Genomic DNA, 20,846 nt, shown 5'->3' on the forward strand with positions numbered 1-20,846 from the left:
ACGCTAGTAAAGTAATGCTCAAAATTCTCCAAGCCAGGCTTTAGCAATATGTGAACCGTGAACTTCCAGATGTTCAAGCTGGTTCTAGAAAAGGCAGAGGAACCAGAGATGAAATTGCCAACATCCGCTGGATCATGGAAAAAGCAAGAGAGTTCCAGAAAAACATCTATTTCTGCTTTATTGACTATGCCAAAGCCTTTGACTGTGTGGATCACAATAAACTGTGAAAAGTTCTGAAAGAGATGGGAATACCAGACTACCTGACCTGCCTCTTGAGAAACCTGTATGCAGGTCAGGAAGCAAGAGTTAGAACTGGGCATGGAACAACAGACTGATTCCAAATAGGAAAAGGAGTACATCAAGGCTGTGTATTGTCACCTTGCTTATTTAACTTATATGCAGAGTACATCATGAGAAACGCTGGACTGGAAGAAACACAAGCTGGAATCAAGATTGCTGGGAGAAATATCAATAACCTCAGATATGGAGATGACACCACCCTTATGGCAGAAAGTGAAGAGGAACTAAAGAACCTCTTGATGAAAGTGGAAGAGGGGAGTGAAAAAGTTGGCTTAAAGCTCAAGATTCAGAAAACTAAGATCATGGCATCTGGTCCCATCACTTCATGGGAAATAGATGGGGAAACCGTGTCAGACTTTATTTTTGGGGGGTCCAAAGTCACTGCAGGTGGTAACTGCAGCCATGAAATTAAAAGACGCTTACTCCTTGGAAGGAAAGTTATGACCAACCTAGATAGCATATTGAAAAGCAGAGACATTACTTTGCCAAAAAGGTCCGTCTAGTCAAGGCTATGGTTTTTCCAGTGGTCATGTATGGATGTGAGAGTTGGACTGTGAAGAAAGCTGAGTGCCGAAGAATTGATGCTTTTGAAGTGTGGTGTTGGAGAAGACTTGAGAGTCCCTTGGACCGCAAGGAGATCCAACCAGTCCATTCTGAAGGAGATCAACCTTGGGATTTCTTTGGAAGGAATGATGCTAAAGCTGAAACTCCAGTACTTTGGCCACCTCGTGCGAAGAGTTGACTCACTGGAAAAGACTCCGATGCTGGGAGGGATTGGGGGCAGGAGGAGAAGGGGACGACAGAGGAGGAGATGGCTGGATGGCATCACTGACTCGATGGATGTGAGTCTGGGTGAACTCCGGGACCTGCTGATGGACAGGGAGGCCTGTGTGCTGTGATTCATGGGGTCGCAAAGAGTTGGACACAACTGATCGACTGAACTGAACTATGGCACCCAAAAACATATCCTCAGTGAAGCACTGTCTTTTAAATGACCCTCCCTCCAAGTGTAGTAAGCTAGTTCCTATTTTGAGAATGAACCAGTGGTCTTTCATATGTTTTTTGAACAAGTACCCCAAAAGTAACATATGGACTCACTTCTACATTTTTAGATTGATATTGAAAACTTTTCATTGTAAGTTTAAACATTTTCCAAGGTTATAACTTCTAGAATATTATAAATAATGACTTTTTAGTAGGCTTTAAAATAACACTTTAAAATCTATTTAGTGAAAGGTAACTATAATTATTTGAAACCTACCATGATTCCTTTAAAAATACATAGACAAGTTGTTCTTTAACAGTGAGGAATTTTTATCTTATTCTTTTTTAAAGATTTATTATTTATTGTTGGCTGTGTGGACCTTGGTTGCTGCATGCAGGCTTTCTCTAGTTGTGGCCAGGGGGGCTATTTTTCATTGTACTGTGCGGGCTTTTCACCGCAGTGGCTTCTCTTTTTTCGGAGCGGTCTTCAGTAGTTGCAGCTTGCAGGCTCTCGAGTGCTGAGTAATCATGGTGCACAGGCTTAGCTGCTCCAAGGCATATGGGGTCTTCCCAGACCAAAATTCGAACTGGTATCCCTTGCATTGCCAGGTGGATTCTTAACCAATGAACCATCAGAGAAGCCCTCTTTTTTTTTTTTCTCTCGAGCTCATGTTTCCATTCTCCCAGAGAATGTTGTCCTACTGAAAATATAGGCAGTCCTCATAGGAAAATTTGCAAAATTATCATGCAAAATAATCTTTGTAATCAGTAAGAACAACTGTGATTGTCCTGTGACCTTCAAGTTTTTTTGTCAAGATATTAAAAACTGACTGGTATCAGAAGACAGTTTCTATACGTTTCCTATAAATGTATCGGAAAATGAAAAACAGTAGGACCAATATTTACTTGGTGTACTTCCCTGGTATCTCAGGCTGTAAAGAATCTGCCTGCAATGCAGGAGACCTGGGTTCAGTTCCTTCTCCTGGAAGGATCCCCTGAAGAAAATGGCAACCCACTCCAGTATTCTTGCCTGGAGAATTCCATGGACAGAGAAGCCTGGTGGGCTACAGTCCATGGGGTAGAAAGAATCGGACACGACTGAGCAACTGACACACACACACACTGCAATTAGAAACATTGGAAATAAAAGTATAAGTTTTTTTGTAAAACATTTATTAAGAATAAAGAGTTTTCACCACCTTCTTTTTGTCCTATAACTTACAATAGAGAGTGATCATGTTTCTATGCCTTAGTGAATTGTCATATTTCTAAAGTTGGATCAGCTTCCAACATTTTATCCTTTGCACTTGCAATGTTGTGACATATCTCCAAGAGTTGTTTTGAAAGTGAAAATTTTTACCAGCGTTACTTCTTCTAGGACACTGTTATCCTTTTTTTTCAACAACCACCACTTTCCTCTTTAAGTCAGAAAGTTCACCTGCACCGAGTTCAGCTGGCTGCAATCTGGTCTTTTCACTGGTGGCACGGTCAACATTCCCACGCTCAGCCCTCTCTCCTGGAACTTCATTATGCTAAATTCAAGCTCTGCTTTTGGCAATATCACTCTTACTTCTTTGCTACGTTTTCATTTTCGTTGTCCAGTGCCCTCTTTCAATCATCTATTTTTGTAAAATACTGTGCAGATTTATCACAGACAGGAGGCAAGACAACTAGAAGCTTTGTTGTCTGTCTGTGAACTGAATAACAGATGCACGCTGACCAATCACAATGGACTTTGAAAGAAGAGACGTGATTGGTCGCTAACCATGATGCTCACCTGTTACTTATGCAGTGATTTGTGGACTGAAGAGCTAGAGGACAAAATTTCTATTTTATGCAATTAAAGTTATTAAAAATACACAAGAGTAATTAAAACTTGAACCCTGTTTGATGGATTGGTGTTATTTAACAAAATGGTGGTAACTGAAATTCATGCATATTGGAAACATTCAAAGAAAGTATCATCTATATGTTTTTATACTTGAAAATCTTACTACCTTTTAAACTTCTCTGAAACAAATATGTACATAAATTAGAATTTTAACTATTTTATGTTCTTGATTCTCAAGTAGTAAAAAAATTTCTAGGCTGATTAAAAGTCAGACACAACTGAGCGACTGAACTGAACTGATTATTATAATTAACCAAACAACATAAATATGCTTAAATTAAATCAAAAGTAAAAATTTATCAAAAATTATTTCAGTCTGATGAATTGGGCTATTTTCCTTTCATTTAGACCATGTATCTTGGCTAACTATTGCTTCCTGCTGGCATGAGACAGACTTTAGGATCAGTGATATTCCTGTTTTTCATTTCTATAGATACAGTTCCTGAGAAAATGTGTTCACATAGACAACAAGATAGGAATGAGAGGAATTTTATTATAGCAGTGCTATTCATTTCATGGATTCTTTCCAAGTTATTTGTCAAAAATGCTCTTTGACTTTTGTTGAAAACAAGGAACTGGAAACCTTCTGACTTGTGAAAGCACTTGTTGCCCAGTCATCAGAATGTTTATTTTCCAGGAAGCATACCCAGAAGGCTTTGCCAAGACGTAGCAACTCCAGGGCAGCCGCATGTACCTGTGCTGATTTTATACCATACAATTCCTGAGACTGTCCACATAGCAATCTGAGTGGAATGAGCTGGAATTGTGCAGTGCACAACTTATACAGCTGTATTCAGTGGCTTTATAAATTATACCTATTTTTTTTTTACTTAACATCAACTCATCTTAATGAGTAGCTTAAATGAAGTACACAAAATTTTCTGTATATACTGGCACATTTATATGTATTGATAATGCTATCACAATTAGCATACCAAACATTTAACAATGTAGCAACATTTAGTGGAAAGATGTACTAATAAGGTTAAAAACAACAAAGTTGTTATTTTTATAAACTAAGTGTCTTTTGAAAAGTACAGTGTGATGTCCAAAGGATTCCAACTCCATGCCAATCTCAGTATCTGCCACGAGTCTTTCATGTCTCATCTTATGGTGGCTCTTTATTTCCCTAAGACTTGGATTCACAGATGGCATGGTTGTTTTCTTGAACAGTGTCATTAATTTATTTGATTTATGAATGCTAATTATATATTTCTGAGTGCATCGCATCTATTAGAATTTGCAGTGGATTTCTGATAAAGCGTGTAGTAAAGAGGAACTGCTCTTGCTCATACCATTCTGTTGGCAGGCTGCTCTTCTTCTGGCAGGTTGAAGCAGTCTACTCTATGCTGATATGCACTTTTTGGGGCTCTTTTCTTTTAGTTATAGTAGACATGTAGCTGATATATACTTTTAAGCAATAATTCAAAACCAACGAATGTCAGGCAGTGAAAGCAAAAGTATTAGCTGGGCTCTGCAGCAATCTGAAATAACTACACAAATGACAGTATAGTAGTGAATTCTGTTATTCAAGAATCATTTGTTACATGTTTACAAGCTATTATGATTCTAGAAGCCCTCCTTTGAGTTAGATAGAGCCTGTACTTACTGTATAACAAAGAGCATCATGCCACAAACAGCCACACTTCCATCTTCAATCAGTCACAATTGTGTCCTCGAATGACAACACCAACAATGACATCACTCCTCATTATGAAGGACAAACTTTAATTACAATTAACTACAAAGTTTGTAATTTTGGAAGAAATGTTAATAAGATACTAATTTTCAAATTGAGGTTGTGATAGAGGAGTGCAAATATCCTTTCATTATGGGCTTCTCTGGTGGCTCAGATGGTAAAGAATCTGCCTGCCATGCAGGAGACCCGGGTTCGATCACTGGATTGGGAAGATCCTCTGGAGAAGGGAATGGCAACCCACTCCAGTATTCTTGGCTGGAGAATTCTACCGGCAAAGGAGTCTGGCGGGCTACAGTTCATGGAGTTGCAAAGAGTTGGACACGACTGAGCAACTAACACATACACTCACACTTTTTCATTATAATAGTTAATATTTATATACCACATCCTAAGTATTTTCATGGTCATTTGATTAGTTGCTAAGTCATGTCTGATGCTTTGCACCCCGTAGACTGCAGTGCGCCAGACTTCCCTGTCCTTCACCATTTCCCATAGTTTGCTCAAACTCATGTTCATTGAATCAGTGATGCTATCCAACCATCTCATCCTTGGTCTTCCCCTTTTCCTCCTGCCCTCAATCTTGCCCAGCATCAGGGTCTTCTCCAATCAGTTGGCTCTTCGCATTAGGCAGCCGAAGTATTGGAGCTTCAGTTTCAGCATCAGTCATAATTTTGCTTTATCTTTCCAGTAACCTTATGTTAGTTGAGAAAGTACTGATATTTTCTTTTACGAGTCAGAAAATTAAGGATCTGAGAAGCTCAGTTAAGCTACATGATAGATAAGTGACACAGGAGAATATTAAGCCTGAAAAAGACTTCATATACATTTCTTCTCTACTAAACTGTTTACCAAATGTTGAGATAGTAAATCTTTCATTTTTCTCCCATTTTAGGTCTGACATTCTAATTGTGCAAAAGAATCATCTGATGCCCTTGATTAAAATGCAGATTCTAGCATCCCACATAATTCAATTGAGATGGTCTGACTTGTGGAATTAAACTAAAATCACCCAAATGAGAACAGAGGCCATTTATTCAGATCTTGCTATAGCCAGAGAGTCAGAACATTATTTGCCTTTGATAGAAGCTCAAAGGCAGGTAGGGGAGTGGACAAGCTTTGTAAAAGAGGAAGAAGAGGAAGGTCTCCGGTTTGCTTTATTTGAGGTTGTTGGCCTGGTAAATAAAGCTCCAGGCCAACTATTAGAATCAAGGAATATTTTATGCGATTGGTATGGGGAACAAATTGGCTTTCTCTGGTTGGTCCTGAGTTGGAAGTAGGGGTAAAAATCAGTAAGTTGGCTGTCACTGACCACTTCCTGGGTCAGAAAGATCCCCTGGAGAAGGAAATGGCAACCCACTCCAGTATTCTGGTCTAATTGCTGGTCTAATTGGTCTACTCTAATTGCTGCAGAAGTTGTGGTTTGGCTTCTTGGGCTTTTTGTGTGGTTCAGAGTTCTGTTGTCATATACAGTCTGGTCATTGTTTGTATATTGTCTCTCAGACCATATTCTGAGAAACACACTGGGGCTCTTGGTCTCCTTCCTCCCTTAAGCTGGCTACACTGTTGTTGCCGCTGCTGCTGCTAAGTCGCTTCAGTCGTGTCCGACTCTGTGCGACCCCATAGATGGCAGCCCACTAGGGTCCTCTGTCCCTGGGATTCTCCAGGCAAGGATACTGGAGTGGGTTGCCATTTCCTTCTCCAATGCATGAAAGTGACAAGTGAAAGTGAAATCACTCAGTCGTACCCGACTCCTAGTGACCCCATGGACTGCAGCCTACCAGGCTCCTCTGTCCATGGAAGTGTCCAGGTAAGAGTACTGGAGTGGGTCGCCATTACCTTCTCCACCTGAGCCACTGGTACTGCTGCTGCTAAGTCGCTTCAGTTGTGTCCGACTCTGTGCAACCCCATAGACGGCAGCCTACTATGCTCCCCCGTCCCTGGGATTCTCCAGGCAAGAACACTGGAGTGGGTTGCCATTTCCTTCTCCAAGGCAGGAAAGTGAAAAGTGAAAGTGAAGTCGCTCAGTCGTGTCTGACTCATAGCAACCCCATGAACTGCAGCCTACCAGGCTCCTCCATCCATGGGATTTTCCAGGCAAGAGTACTGGAGTGGGTTGCCATTGCCTTCTCCTACCTGAGCCACTAGGGAAGCCCATTAAGTATACTAGAGGGCTTTAGCTTCAGAATCCTCAAGGCTAGTGGGAAATTAACAGTACTTAGGCATTTACCCATCACTATAGTCAAAATTCTCCAAGCCAGGCTTCAGCAGTATGTGAACCGTGAAATTCCAGATGTTGGATTTAGAAAAAGCAACGGAACCAGAGACCAAATTGCCAACATCTGTTGGATCATCGAAAAAGCAAGAGAGTTCCGGAAAAACATATACTGTAGTTCTTGTTGTTCAATTGCTAAGTCATGTCCGACTCTTTGCAACCCCACGGACTGCAGCACGCCAGGCTTCTCTGTCCTTCACCATCTCCCAGAGTTTGTTCAAGCTCGTGTCCATTGAGTTGATGATGCTATTGAGCCATCTCATCCTCTGTCATCCCCTTTTCCTCCTGCCTTCAATCTTTCCCAGCATCAAAGTCTTTTCCCAATGAGTTGGCTGCTTGCATCAGGTGGCTGGAGCTTCAGCTTCAGCATCAGTCCTTCCAGTGAATATTCAGGACTGATTTCCTTTAGAACTGACTGATTTGATCTCCTCAAAGGCCAAGGGACTCTCAAGAGTCTTCTCCAGCACCACAGTTTAAAGGCATCAATTCTTCTGCAGTCAACCTTCTTTATGGTCCAACTCTCACATCTGTACATGACTACTGGAAAACCATAGCTTTGACTAGATGGACCTTCATTGGCAAAGTGATGTCTCTGCTTTTTAACACACTGTCTAGGTTTGTTATAGCTTTTCTTCCAAGAAGCAACTGTCTTAATTTCATGGCTGCAGTCACCGTCCACAGTGATTTTGGAGCCCAAGAAAATGGTCTGTCACCGTTTCTATTGTTTCTCCATCTATTTGCCTTGAAGCAATGGGCTACACTGTAAACTCCATGAAAGTTATGGACCATCTTTCACTACATCGTTACCAGTGCCTATGCCTAAGCAGGCACTCAATACAGTCTTGCAAATGAATGAATGAAAATGTTTGATATTAGGTTTTGTTGGAACAAAAAAGTTCCAACAAAGTGAACTTTCTGGTGTAGCATATAGACACCTTTATGTGATTGGACTGGCTGCCACCAGAAGAAAGACTGGAGACTGCTCCTTCCAGCTACTCTAAATACTGGAACCTGAATCCTTGGCCCTGGCTACTTTCAGTTTTTCTCAAAGCTCCAAGTTAACCCAAACTGTACCAATTAGTCCCTGGGGCTCCAGAGTGCTCTCCTAAGGGGTAGAATGGAGTTCATGGGAAAGTAGCCCCTACTTCTGGCATTTTGAAGGTAACCTCAACCCCAGACCTATAGCTTTGTTGTATTCTCTCCAACATCCACCCGCAATTCCACTCCACAATTAGGTCCTGGGCTGGGGAGAGCTAATGAAAGAGGGAGAAAGGAGGTCCCCAATCCCTATATCTGGTTCTAAATCAGGACTTACGGAGTTTGTCTAGAGAGAAAACTCTCGGGAGTGTCTGTGTTGGGGGTGGGGCTAGGGAGACAGGTCTAAGGAAAGAGGGAAAAGTGGCCCGGGCGGTCTCCTCGGAGAAGCCTTCCCACCTGCTGCAGGGGGAGCCTCGGGTAGGAGTGCAGCCGCGCGCCCGCGCGCCCACCCCGCTCCTGCCCGCAGCGCGGCCCCGCCATCCGTGAGTTCCCGCGAGTGGCCCCGCGCCCCAGCCGCGTGGGGGGCTGTTCGGTTGGAGGCGGGGAGCAGCCGGGGCACCAAAATAGGAGCCGCTTGTGGGCTGGAGCTGCGCTAGCAGGCAGCCTCCGCCGCGCCTCTTCCCAAGGATGGTCAGAGGGTCCGGAGGCGCCCCCGCCCCCGCTCGCCGCTAGCCCGCAGGTCCGCACCGCGTCCCGGAGCCACTGCCGGAGATAGGTGCGGAACGGACCCGCCGCCCGAGGCCAGCCGGCGGGGAGCGAGCGGGGCCAGACGCGGGAAGCGAGGCCACGCCGCCTTCCGAGCCCGCCTGCGGCAGAGGCGCGGAGACAATGGCCGCGCGGGCGGCGGGCCGGGCCGAGCGCGGGGCCGTCCGCGACGCCGTCCCCACACCTGTGCCGCGGCCCGGGAACAGAGGGACGCGGCACCCGGCCCAGTGGACGGCACGCGGCGCCCTCGAAGCGAGTCCCCGCGCCGGCCTCCGGGCGGGCGGTCCCCGGGCGGGAACGCCGGCTCCGGGCCCAGGCGCGCGGCGCACGGAAACCCCTGCGGCAGTCCGCGGTGGTGGCGCGGGGATAGAGGGGCCGCCGTCCGGCCGCTTTACTTTCTGTCCTTCCTTGAGCAGAAAGGCACAGGGTTTCCCTTTTCCGAGATTTCTTCTAATCAGTTATATTTCTGTCATCCGTTTCCTGGCAATCGATGCGACTTGAAAGGAAGACGGAGCTCGGGAAAAAGGTTGAATTGGGGCCGGCCAAGGTCCAGCCTCGAGTGAGGTGACCTCTTGGACGCTTGGATTGTCAAATGTGAGGTCTCTCTAGGACCTTAACTCGGGGCAGATTGAAGAGATTGGGTGAATGAGGTAGCAAATCAATATCTCTTTTTGAGAGGACCCACTGAACAATCCGGGGGCCTCATATCAGACTACGAGCTACCCTGAAATTAAATTGACCATCAGATAAATTATGAAATAGTCTATCCACGTTTTGCATTTGTGACTTAGACTGCTAAACTTACTCTATCTAGTTTTGCATATGCGATGTTAATCAATCATTGCAATGACAGGAATATTGGGCACTGATTATCTGGGATAATATGCAAAATTGAAAACACGTTTGTTTCATGTTTATTGCAGCCATGGCTCTAAAAGGACAAGAAGATTATATTTACCTTTTCAAGGATACCACGCATCCAGTGGATTTTCTGGATGCATTCAGAACATTTTACTTGGATGGATTATTTACTGATATTACCCTTCAGTGTCCTTCAGGCATAATCTTCCATTGTCACCGAGCTGTTTTAGCTGCTTGCAGCAATTATTTTAAGGCAATGTTCACGGCTGACATGAAAGAAAAATTTAAAAATAAAATAAAGATCTCTGGCATCCACCATGATATCTTGGAAGGCCTTGTAAATTACGCGTACACTTCCCAAATTGAGATAACTAAAAGAAATGTTCAAAGCCTGCTTGAAGCAGCTGATCTGCTACAGTTCCTTTCAGTGAAGAAAGCATGTGAGCAGTTTTTGGTAAGGCACTTGGATATTGATAATTGTATTGGAATGCACTCCTTTGCAGAATTTCACGTGTGTCCAGAACTAGAGAAGGAATCTCGAAGAATTCTGTGCTCAAGGTTTAAGGAAGTATGGCAACAAGAAGAATTTCTGGAAATCAGCCTTGAAAAGTTTCTCTTTATCTTGTCCAGAAAGAATCTCAGTGTTTGGAAAGAAGAAGCTGTCATAGAGCCAGTTATTAAGTGGACTGCTCATGATGTAGAAAATCGAATTGAATGCCTATATAATCTATTAAGCTATATCAGCATAGATGTAGATCCAGTGTATTTAAAAACAGCTTTAGGCCTTCAAAGAAGCTGCCTATTAACTGAAAATAAGATCCGATCTCTAATATACAATGCTTTGAATCCCATGCATAAAGAGATTTCTCAGCGATCCACAGCCACAATGTATATCATTGGAGGCTATTACTGGCACCCTTTATCAGAGGTACACATATGGGATCCTTTGACAAATGTTTGGATCCAAGGGGCAGAAATACCAGATTACACTAGGGAGAGCTATGGTGTTACATGTTTGGGACCCAATATTTATGTAACCGGGGGTTACAGAACTGATAACATTGAAGCTCTTGACACAGTGTGGATCTATAACAGTGAAGGTGATGAATGGACAGAAGGCTTGCCAATGCTCAATGCCAGGTATTACCACTGTGCAGTCACCTTGGGTGGCTGTGTGTATGCTTTAGGTGGCTACAGAAAAGGGGCTCCGGCAGAAGAGGCTGAGTTCTATGATCCGTTGAAAGAGAAGTGGATTCCTATTGCAAACATGATTAAAGGTAAGTGCAGACTGTGTTTATTCTGTACTTTTTAGGTGTTTGAGATTAGACAAAGGGTCTCTCACAGATAATGTTATAAAAAATTTATCACTTTGGAATGCTACCTTGGAGCTATAGTTGGATTATACAAATCAATTAATGCTACCTAGAATGTTCTAAGTAAAAATGTAATATAGCAGTCCTCAACTTGACTGAGAGTTATTTGGTCAGAGTATGCTACCCAGGCTGGAAAAATAATGTTATTTATATAAGAAAACAGTCTAATTCATTGTACCTACTCTAGAGCCTGTTTTGAATCTATATCTTGCTTTCAGTCAAGAATTTATATTTAAATCAAAGGCTAAATGAAGAGAAAAAGCTGGGTGGTTTTATTCATGTTTATTTATTATTATTATTTTTTTTTTTTGCTTGCTCTTGAAATCAAAGCTTTTGAGTCTTGCTTTTAAATATTCACTTTTTTTTTTCTCATCATCTGATCATCTGTCTTTTAAAAGGTCTTTCATTAAAACCTTGAAAGGTTTGGTCCCTGTAGGGTGTAACAAATTACATTCTTTCAAAAACTAGAGGACATATAGCCTCTGCTCTTTGTGATTCCAGTCATATCTTAGAGGGTAGAGGAGAGGGGCAGATCCCCTGTCTCCTGCACGCAGCCCACACAGCCATGTACACAATTGGGTCTCAGTATTTGTCTGATAAACACTGTTTTTTCTGCTGTTTGCTACCAGATTAGCCTTGTTGTTGTTCCCTCCTACTGGAAGAAAAGTTAAGCTGTAATCTCATTTATTTCATTACATATATTCATTGGTGCTGGGGAGTTGCACACAAACTGGTAGGTTGTTACTAAATTTGAGTCATTTTATCCCAGATGTTTCTTCCCAGGCCTTTCTGTTTCTTTTTTAATGCTAGCAAGGGTGTGGGAATCTGACCTGGCCTGGGAATCTGACCCGGTGTGATCCTTGGATGAGAACAGGAAGCCTGAGACACAAAATGGTCTTGTGACCAGGCACACTGCTTCTGAGGCCAAGCTGCCTGGGTCTATATCTAAACCTCTCACTTACTTGCTGGTGAGCTTAGGCAAATCGTTTAATCTCCCTGTGCCCCAGTTTTGCCATCTGTACAATGGGGGTGACAACATTACATGGTTTAGGGTTTGAGGGGATTAATTTAATTTATGCTTGTGAATCACTTAGAACAGTGACAGGCATAGAGTAAGCACTCAGTAAGGGTTAGGCATTATGGTCATGAACACTAAAATGTTTATTTATTTGGCTGTGCTGGGTCTTAGCTGTGGCACGTGGAATCTTTGACCTTTATTGCAGCATTGGGATCTAGTTCCCTGACCAAGGATTGAACCTGTGTCCCTGCACTGGGAATGCAGAGTCTTAACCACCGGACCACTAGGGAAGTCCTGGTCATGACCATCCTTATGGAAGGACGTGTCAGCTTTGATAGGGCAGAAATATCTTTCATATTCCATTACAACCTCTCTCCTGCATGCCTAAAGTTTCCGCAGTAGTTGGCAGGATGGGAGAAGTGGCTTCAAGCTCAGTGCTGTTGCTGCTCTGGTTTTCACTCTGCCTGAGCTTGACTCCCCCATTTACTAATTCCCCTCCCTAGAGTGGCTCTAAATATCCTAACTCCTTTCCTAGGAAAGAAACAAAGAAAGTTCAAATATTTTAGCAGCTGTTGTAAACCTGGCTATATTTCTGCCTCTGCTTCTTAATGATAAGATCACAGTTTCGGTGGTTTTGTAGTTTAGAGTATATTTCTTTGAGGGCTGAAATATATTACTTTATGAAATGTTGTTAAATCATATTTGAAACAATGTTTCTGGAAAGAGAAATGCAGCAAGGGTGTCTACACTGTCAAGAAAGCCGCAAGTGTTCTCACATTAGCCTTGAGTGGAATGGAAGACCCTCTTACACTGAAGTCCTCCCCTACCTCCTAGCTGGGTCTGAAATTCCAGAGTTTTATATTTTTTAACTTAAATTTCGATTCTTGATTATATCTGACCATCCCTGGGAAGGGTAACACTTCTGTCAGTCAATTGCACTTTCCGCAAGTGCTGGTTCTGACGGGTAGACTCATGATGAGCTTTGTTTCCCGTTTGTCTCTAGAAAGAATAGCACTATGTTCCCCAATTTGTTTTATTTTGTAGTCATGAAGTGAACTAGCAGCTTTCCCTGGTCATGAGCACCGAAATTGGGCAGAGTCAAATTTCAAATTCATTTCCTTTTTTAGTTTAGTCATGTACAGAGAAGAAATAAATACTTGACTGTTCAGGACTTCCCTGGCGGTCCAGTGGTTAAGACTCCAAGCTTCCAGTGCATGGGAGGCAGGTTCAGTACCTGGTGGGGGAACTAAGATCCCATGTTGGACTCGGTACAACCAGAAAGATACATTAAAAACAAATACTTGGCTGTTTAGAAAATCCTAACTTTTTTCTCTTTCATCATAGCTGCACTGCTTACAAACTCGCTTTTGTTTTGGAGTAGAAATGTACAGGGAGATTGAACTGCACCTTGCACAGAATGGGCTAAGTAAAATGTTGCTTGAAAGACTAACCTGACGTTTTCAACTAAAATGAGTCTCCTCATCTTTCTTCCTTGGAGAAGGAAATGGCAACCCACTCCAGTACTCTTGCCTGGAAAATCCCATGGATGGAGGAGCCTGGTGGGCTACAATCCGTGGGGTCGCAAAAGAGTTGGACATGACTGAGCACTTTCTTTTCACTTTTTTCTTCCTCATGTCTTCTTCCCCTGATGAATCCACTTCCTCTTTATTTTTCTGTGGCATTGGTGTTTCCCAGTTTTCTGCGCTCAGGACCTCAGAATGAGTCTTAGACGCGTCAGTCTTTGAAGCCCATCTGTTCTTCTGTGTCTCTTACCTCGGTATCCTTCCCCCACACTCAAGGCCCAGTCTAAGTCAGACCTCGGTACTTTGCACCTGGGCCAGTACCTCTCTCTTTCTGACTCTTGCCCTTCTATTTCTGTAGTCCCTCTCTTCCTCTGTTTAAAATGTCCTGCTGAATTAATTGTATGTTTCTTAGTCGGGCATGAGGATCTTTTGCTGTGTGGCTTCAATTTACCACATCAGCTTTAATTCCCACACGACAGCCCCAGGAGTGCCACCTGCCTGCTCAAGTGCTGGGGATCAATCCGGGCTGCATGACATTGTCCAGTGAGTCTTTGTGTTCCCCTTTCCCTCCGCTTCAGATGGCTTTCTCTTATCTCTACCTGCCGAAGGCCACCTACCAAGGCCCAGGTCAAATTCTGCCTGCCAAATTCTGTGATTCCCCTAGACCAAGCAATGTCTCCTTGCTCTGAACATTCACAGGAGTTCTCTACCCTGCATTCTAATTATTTGTATTAATGTCTCACCCCTCCCTTAAAAAAAAAACTGAGGAAGCCTTAAAAATTTTTTTTCCTATCCTTTATAACTCCTGGGACAATGCCTTGTGTCTAACGTCCATTTTAACAAAAGCAATAATAAACAGTCCAATATTCACTGCAAAACCAAAAGACCAATCTGAAGATGTGATTTTAATTTAACACACAGGCGTAGGAAATGCTACTGCCTGTGTCTTACATGAAGTTATCTACGTCATTGGCGGCCACTGCGGATACAGAGGCAGCTGCACCTATGACAAGGTCCAGAGCTACAATTCAGATATCAATGAATGGAGTCTCATCACCTCCAGTCCACATCCAGGTAACAAATTACTGTCTCAAATAGTACGTGTTGTGATGCCACTTATCAACATAAAAGATGGCTAAGAATATGCTGGAAGTAGACAGTACTAAATTTATAGTACACTAACTTGGATATAATTAAAAGGCCCAAAATAGTCACATGTTCATCTGACAACAATCACAATTAACTTATTCCAATTCGAGGACATCTACAGATACTTTCCCTGATGTCTTTACATGACAAATATTTTAAGCCTGTGTGGTTAAAAGTATTAGTTCTTTTAAAATTTTTTTTACAAAGATTCTGTTCTTCCGTTTCCTATTCCTTAGTTGTATGCTTTTTTTCATTTACTACCTGTGTTACAGAAAACAGAATTTTTATGGACAGGTAAAAACACTAGTCTGTCAAGTAGGTGGGAAGGATATCTGTTAATTCCTTTTAGGAGGTGATTTTTTTTTTTTTAAAAGAAGCATGTTCTTTGTGGGTTTCAATAGGTGTGAAGCACTTACTCCTGTGATTGCAGGGCTCTTTGTCGGCCTTAACAGTCATCAAGGAGCTTGTCTGCCCACAAAGGGTGGCCTGCCTTCTGTGGTGTCCTTTGTTCTTTGGCTTGTCTCTTTGGGTAAGGCTCAGGGGAAAGCATAAACCTCTTACAGTTATGCCATCTGGTTAAGATTCTTTTCATTAGGAAAGTTTCATGTCACCGTATCACTATACTACTTTGAATCATTTTCCATATGGCATCAGGCCATATGTCAGTCCATATGTCCATATGTCAGTCACTGGAGAGCATAATCAAAATTCACAAGCTTGACCCATCTGAGAAGAAGAATAATAGCTAACCTTCTTGAGCACTTTCTATAGGTCAAGTACTGCCTAAGCACTTGGCATGAAATACTACCTTAAATTCTAACTACAGCCCTGTGAGTTGGTATTGTTTACCCCTCTTTTACCCCATATTTGAAAATGGAGGCTTAGAAAGGGTAAGTAGCTGTGCCAAGGTCACGGTTTGGAAGTGGTGGGTCAGGATTCAAAGTCAGGAAGTTTGAGTGCATTAACCTGTGGCATAACCAGCAAGTAGTCTTCCTCTCTGGAAGGGAGCAGGCTCTGCTGCTTTTAACCAATGCAGCTAGTTCGCCCGTGCGTCATGTGTGTTGTGTCATCTCACAGTTCAGGGCGAGCACACCTGAAGCTGGGTCTGTGTCTCCATGTACAGGACTTCCACAACAATCAGCCAGATGCTGTCCTGGCTCTTGAAGACATCACGGAGGCAGTCATCCGTCTCCTAGTAGTTCAGATGTATTATCCTAGAATCCCCACAACGTTCTGTTATAACTAGTGAAATTATGGTAGAGAAAAACAGTAACAGTCATATTGAATGCAGGCATGCCTTGTTGTTTTGTGCTTTGTAGACATTGCATTTTGTACACACTGAAGGTTTGTGGCAACCCTGCCTTGAGAATTCTGTCAGTGCCATTTTCCCAACAGCCTTTGCTCACTGTGTCCTGTCCCATTTTGGTAATTCTCACAATGTTTTCAAACTTTTTCATAATTGTTATATTTGTTCTGGTGATCTTTGATCAGCAGTCTTTGATATTCTATTCTAATTGAACTGGCATTTTTAGCAATAAAATATTTAAAAATTAACATATATCTATTGTTTTTCTAGACATAAAACATTATGCTGCTGCTGCTGCTGCTGCTGCTGCTGTCACTTCAGTTGTGTCCGACTCTGTGCGACCCCATAGACAGCAGCCCACCAGGCTCCCCCGTCCCTGGGATTCTCCAGGCAAGAACACTGGAGTGTGTTGCCATTTCCTTCTCCAGTGCATGAAAGTGAAAAGTGAAAGTGAAGTCGCTCAGTCGTATCCGACTCTTAGCGACCCCATGGACTGCAGTCTACCAGGCTCCTCCATCCATGGGATTTTCCAAGCAAGAGTACTGGAGTGGGGTGCCATTGCCTTCTCCAATAGACTACAGTATAGTGTAACCATAACTTTTTATGCCCTGGGAAACCAGAAAATTTGTGTGGACCCTTTATTGTGATGCTCACTTTATTACTATGTTCTGACCGAACTTCAGTTTCTTCAAGGTATGCCTGTAATAGCTAAGATTAGACGCTTTACCCTCTGAGCCACCAGGGAAGCCTAAGTATGTGCCAGGCACTAACTTTTCCAGTACTTTCACATGTATTAATCCAGTGAAAGTGTTAATCACTGAGTCATGTGCGACTCTTTGCAAACCCATGGACTGTAGCCCATCAAGCTCCTCTATCCATGGGATTCTCCAGGCAAGAATACTGGAGTGGGTTGCCATGCCCTCTCCAGGGGATCTTCCCAACCCAGGGCTCAAACCCAGGTCTCCTGCATTGCAGGCAGATTCTTTACCATCTGAGCCACAGCAGTCCTGTGAACTAGATACTGCTACTGTTTTATAGGTCACTGATGCACACAGACAGTGAAGAGGTTGCCCGTGGTCAGCTAGCTCAGGCTGTTGTGAGTTTCAGATCCAGGCAGCCTGGCTGGGAGCCCACGCTCTGAACAACTACGTTGTTACTTCATTTGATCCTCATGTTAACCTAAGTTAGATATTATTCTGACTTATCTTTACAAAGAAGATCCAATATATGAAAAGTCAGATCAACAAATCAGAGGGCAGTTGTCCACACTAGAAGCTTAATTTATATTTCATAAAGGGATTGCTTTAAAAATAAATCTTCCATAACACACTTAAACTGGATATGGCTTATTGACTGATGGAGAGCCACTGCAGGTGGCTTAGTAAGACTTAAGCCAAAGGATGTAAAGCCATGGCAAATTGAAAAATCAGTCAGAAATGAATATTAAACTACATTATCAATCCCTGGGAACATAGAATTCCACATGGAGCATTTTGATTCATGTTGAACATAAAATGAGAAATGAAGATATATCATCACCTATGTTGTATATCTTCTGTTTGGCTCTCACAGTGTTCAAAATATTTTTTAACTGGCTTGTTATCAATATTTAAAATTCAGGAGATTTCAAATAAAAATCATTATTTCTGGCCTTTAGGAAAATTGCAAGATCTGTCATCATATTCCTTCCTGGCAACAATCACTGGGGCCAGATAGTGGCTATTCCCTTCAGATGAGGCTTCCATTTCACCACAGTCTATTCCATGCTTCTCACATCATAGAGCTTGAGGGGGGCTGCTGTATTTCTTACCCCTGCCTGGAGAATCACAGGGACAGAGGAGCCTGATAGGCTGCTGTCTATGGGGTTGCAGAGTCGGACACAACTGAAGCGACTTAACAGCAGCAGCAGCCTGCTTCATTCGGCTAATCTGTTATCTCCTTGGCCCTGGGAAGCGTTTGGATCTACATCCTCTGAATTATGGCAACTTAGGCTTCCTATGGGGCTTCCCAGGTGACTCAGTGGTAAAGAATCCGCCTGCCAATGTAGGAGATGCAGTTCGATCCCTGGGTTGGGAAGATCTCCAGGAGAAGGAAATGGCAACCCACCTCAGTATTCTTGACTGGGAAATCTCATGGACAGAGGAGGACTACTGGGGTCGCAGAAGAGTCAGACGTGACTTAGTAACTGAACAACAACAACATGCTTCCTATATGTTTTAGGAGCACCTCCTGAGAAGCGTAAAATGCCAGTCGTGAGTCTACCTTATAGATATGTAGCTTAGACTGCAAATAAATGACTATTATTATTTTTTAAAGGTAATATAAATGTTATCTTTTTTCTTAATGCTTTTAAGGGTGATTGCTTTGTATAGTTGAAAGACAGGGGAGTATAATTCCATCAAATTCAAGATAACATTTATTGAGACCTTACCTTGGGAAAGATACCATTCTATTGATAGTTATTACATGAGACATTAAAGATGATTAATTTTACTGCCACAGGAAGTCAGAATATAGTAGTAAATACACATACATAACAGGAACACAATCTTACAAATAGGTGCTATTGAAATTGAGGGCAGAGAGAGCATCAGTCTGATTAAGGGGATCTGACAATCTTAGGAGGCTTCCAGGAGTAGGTTGTTAAGATTTAGGCTTTCTGGCAGAAAGTTAGCCAATGAAGGAATGCTAATGGGAAAATTCCAGGTTTACTCCAGTTCTTGGGAGTAGAAGTGTGAGTGAGATGCAAGAGGGAAGAATGAGAGACCAAATGACAAAGTTTATTTGAAAATCATGTCACAGAGGGCTTTGAATGGCCTCCATAAATTTTAAAAATAGAGAAGTACCAAAGTTTTCAGAGCAAGAGAATGCTGCATTGTCAGTTTTAGTTTTAAGAAAAGAGTTCCTTTGAGAGTAGACTGGGAGAAAGATGGCAGGGAGGCCTACTCAAGCTATAATATGCCAGGTAAGAAATACTAAAAGCCTGCAGTGGCAGGAGTAGAAAACAGGCAGGTGTGAGGAATAGTGTGGGTTCATCGTTGATTGAATGGTAGTGATCACCCCCTTGGGTGATTGGACATTGGGGATAAGGGCAAGACTCTCTGGCTTATTGACTGGCAGCATTGAAGTAGCAACCAATGGGAGGGGAGAAGTGGAGGGATGATAAGCTCAGTTTTGAGTGAAATGTCAAGAACTAGTTACTCAGACAGTAAAGAATCTGCCTGCAATGCAGGAGATCAGGGTTCAATCCCTGGGTTGGGAAGATCCCCTGGAGAAGGGAATGGTAACCTGTTTCAGTACTCTTGCCTGGAGAATTCCATGGACAGAGGAGCCTGCTGGGCTAGAGCCCATGGGGTTGCAAAGAGTTGGGCATGACTAGACAACTAACCAGAGAAGGCAATGGCACCCCACTCCAGTACTCTTGCCTGGAAAATCCCACGGACAGAGGGGCCTGGTAGGCTGCAGTCCATGGGGTCGCTAGAAGTCGGACACGACTGAGCGACTTCCCTTTATTTTCTCACTTTCATGCATTGGAGAAGGAAATGGCAACCCACTCCAGGGTTCTTGCCTGGAGAATCCCAGGGACGGGGGAGCCTGGTAGGCTGCCGTCTATGGGGTCGCACAGAATCGGACACGACTGAAGCGACGTAGCAGCAGCAGCAGCAGGACAACTAACACAACTTAGAAGAGCTGTCCAGAAAGCAATGGGAAGTGTGGTTCTGCAGTAGGAGGAAGAACGTGGGTAAATACAGAGACCTGGGCATTGTTTGCTTAGAGATGATGGCCAGGTGTGGAGGTGAATAAGATGCCTTGGGAGGTTGGGACTAACAACACATAAATGAGCAGAATCTTGAGAAACAGCATTAGTTAAAGGAGGAGCTGAGAAAGAAAGAAGAATGTGTGAAGAACCCAGGAGAAGCAGTAAGTGATAGGGAAGAAAAATCCGTGGAGAGCTGTGTCCAGTGGGGAGAATGTTCTCTCTTGGCTCTGCCCTTTATTTACTTATCTAATCTTGGGCAGCAGCTTAAGCTCTTGGGTCTTACTTTCGAGCAAAATAAGGATGTTAGATTAGATAAGCTTTACAGTTTTTCAGTGAGAAAAAAAATCTTAAGTAAAATTTTTAAAGCATTTTTTAAAAAGTGGATATTGAATACATGAAAATATTATGGTTGTTTCTGAATGCCTGCATGGCTTTGTTCCGATCACTCTTGTAAAACTGAATATCGACTGCCATGTCTTTATAGTGAACATTTGTGTGTAAACTCTGAGCTGTTTTCATACTGAGTTTGAAATTGCTCATTCATTCATTTGTCCAACAGATATTTGCTGAGTGCTTTCTAATGCTGTGTACAGTGCTAGGAACTCGATAAACAAGATACAGTACCTTAGCCTCAGTAGCTTCATAGAGTGACCAATAAGAAAAAAGTCAGTTACAGCTGAGCAGGTTTCCACCAACTAAAACAGAACATTATGTTGCATTTGGGTAATGGGAAAAAATACCAGGAATCATTTTATTTTTATACTTTTTAAAAACTGAGATGTAGTTTATGTACAATATAAGTTCTAGATGTATAATATAGTGATTTACAATTAAAAATTTTTTATACTCTATAGTTATTATAAAATATTGGCTGTATTCCCTGTGTTTTACAATATATCCTTCCAGCCTATTTATTTTATACATAATAGTTGGTACTTTCTTAATCTCCTACCCCATCTTGCCCGCC

The 20,846-nt window shown here is 42.6% G+C and overlaps 1 protein-coding gene across 1 annotated transcript in view; it reads left to right on the forward strand.

The window, feature by feature from the left end:
- Positions 1-8,779: 8,779 nt before the first annotated feature.
- Positions 8,780-20,846, forward strand: part of KLHL23 (kelch-like family member 23) — a 19,881-nt gene continuing 7,814 nt past the window's right edge. The window contains exons 1-3 of the mRNA XM_010849407.1: positions 8,780-8,895; positions 9,813-11,027; positions 14,586-14,738. Coding sequence (XP_010847709.1) covers positions 9,815-11,027; positions 14,586-14,738 — 1,366 coding nt within the window. The 5' untranslated portion in view covers positions 8,780-8,895; positions 9,813-9,814. The remainder of the gene's footprint in view (positions 8,896-9,812; positions 11,028-14,585; positions 14,739-20,846) is intronic.

This window comes from Bison bison, unplaced genomic scaffold (assembly GCF_000754665.1).
Source record: "Bison bison bison isolate TAMUID 2011002044 unplaced genomic scaffold, Bison_UMD1.0 scf7180017864282, whole genome shotgun sequence".
Taxonomy (NCBI): Eukaryota; Metazoa; Chordata; class Mammalia; order Artiodactyla; family Bovidae; genus Bison; species Bison bison.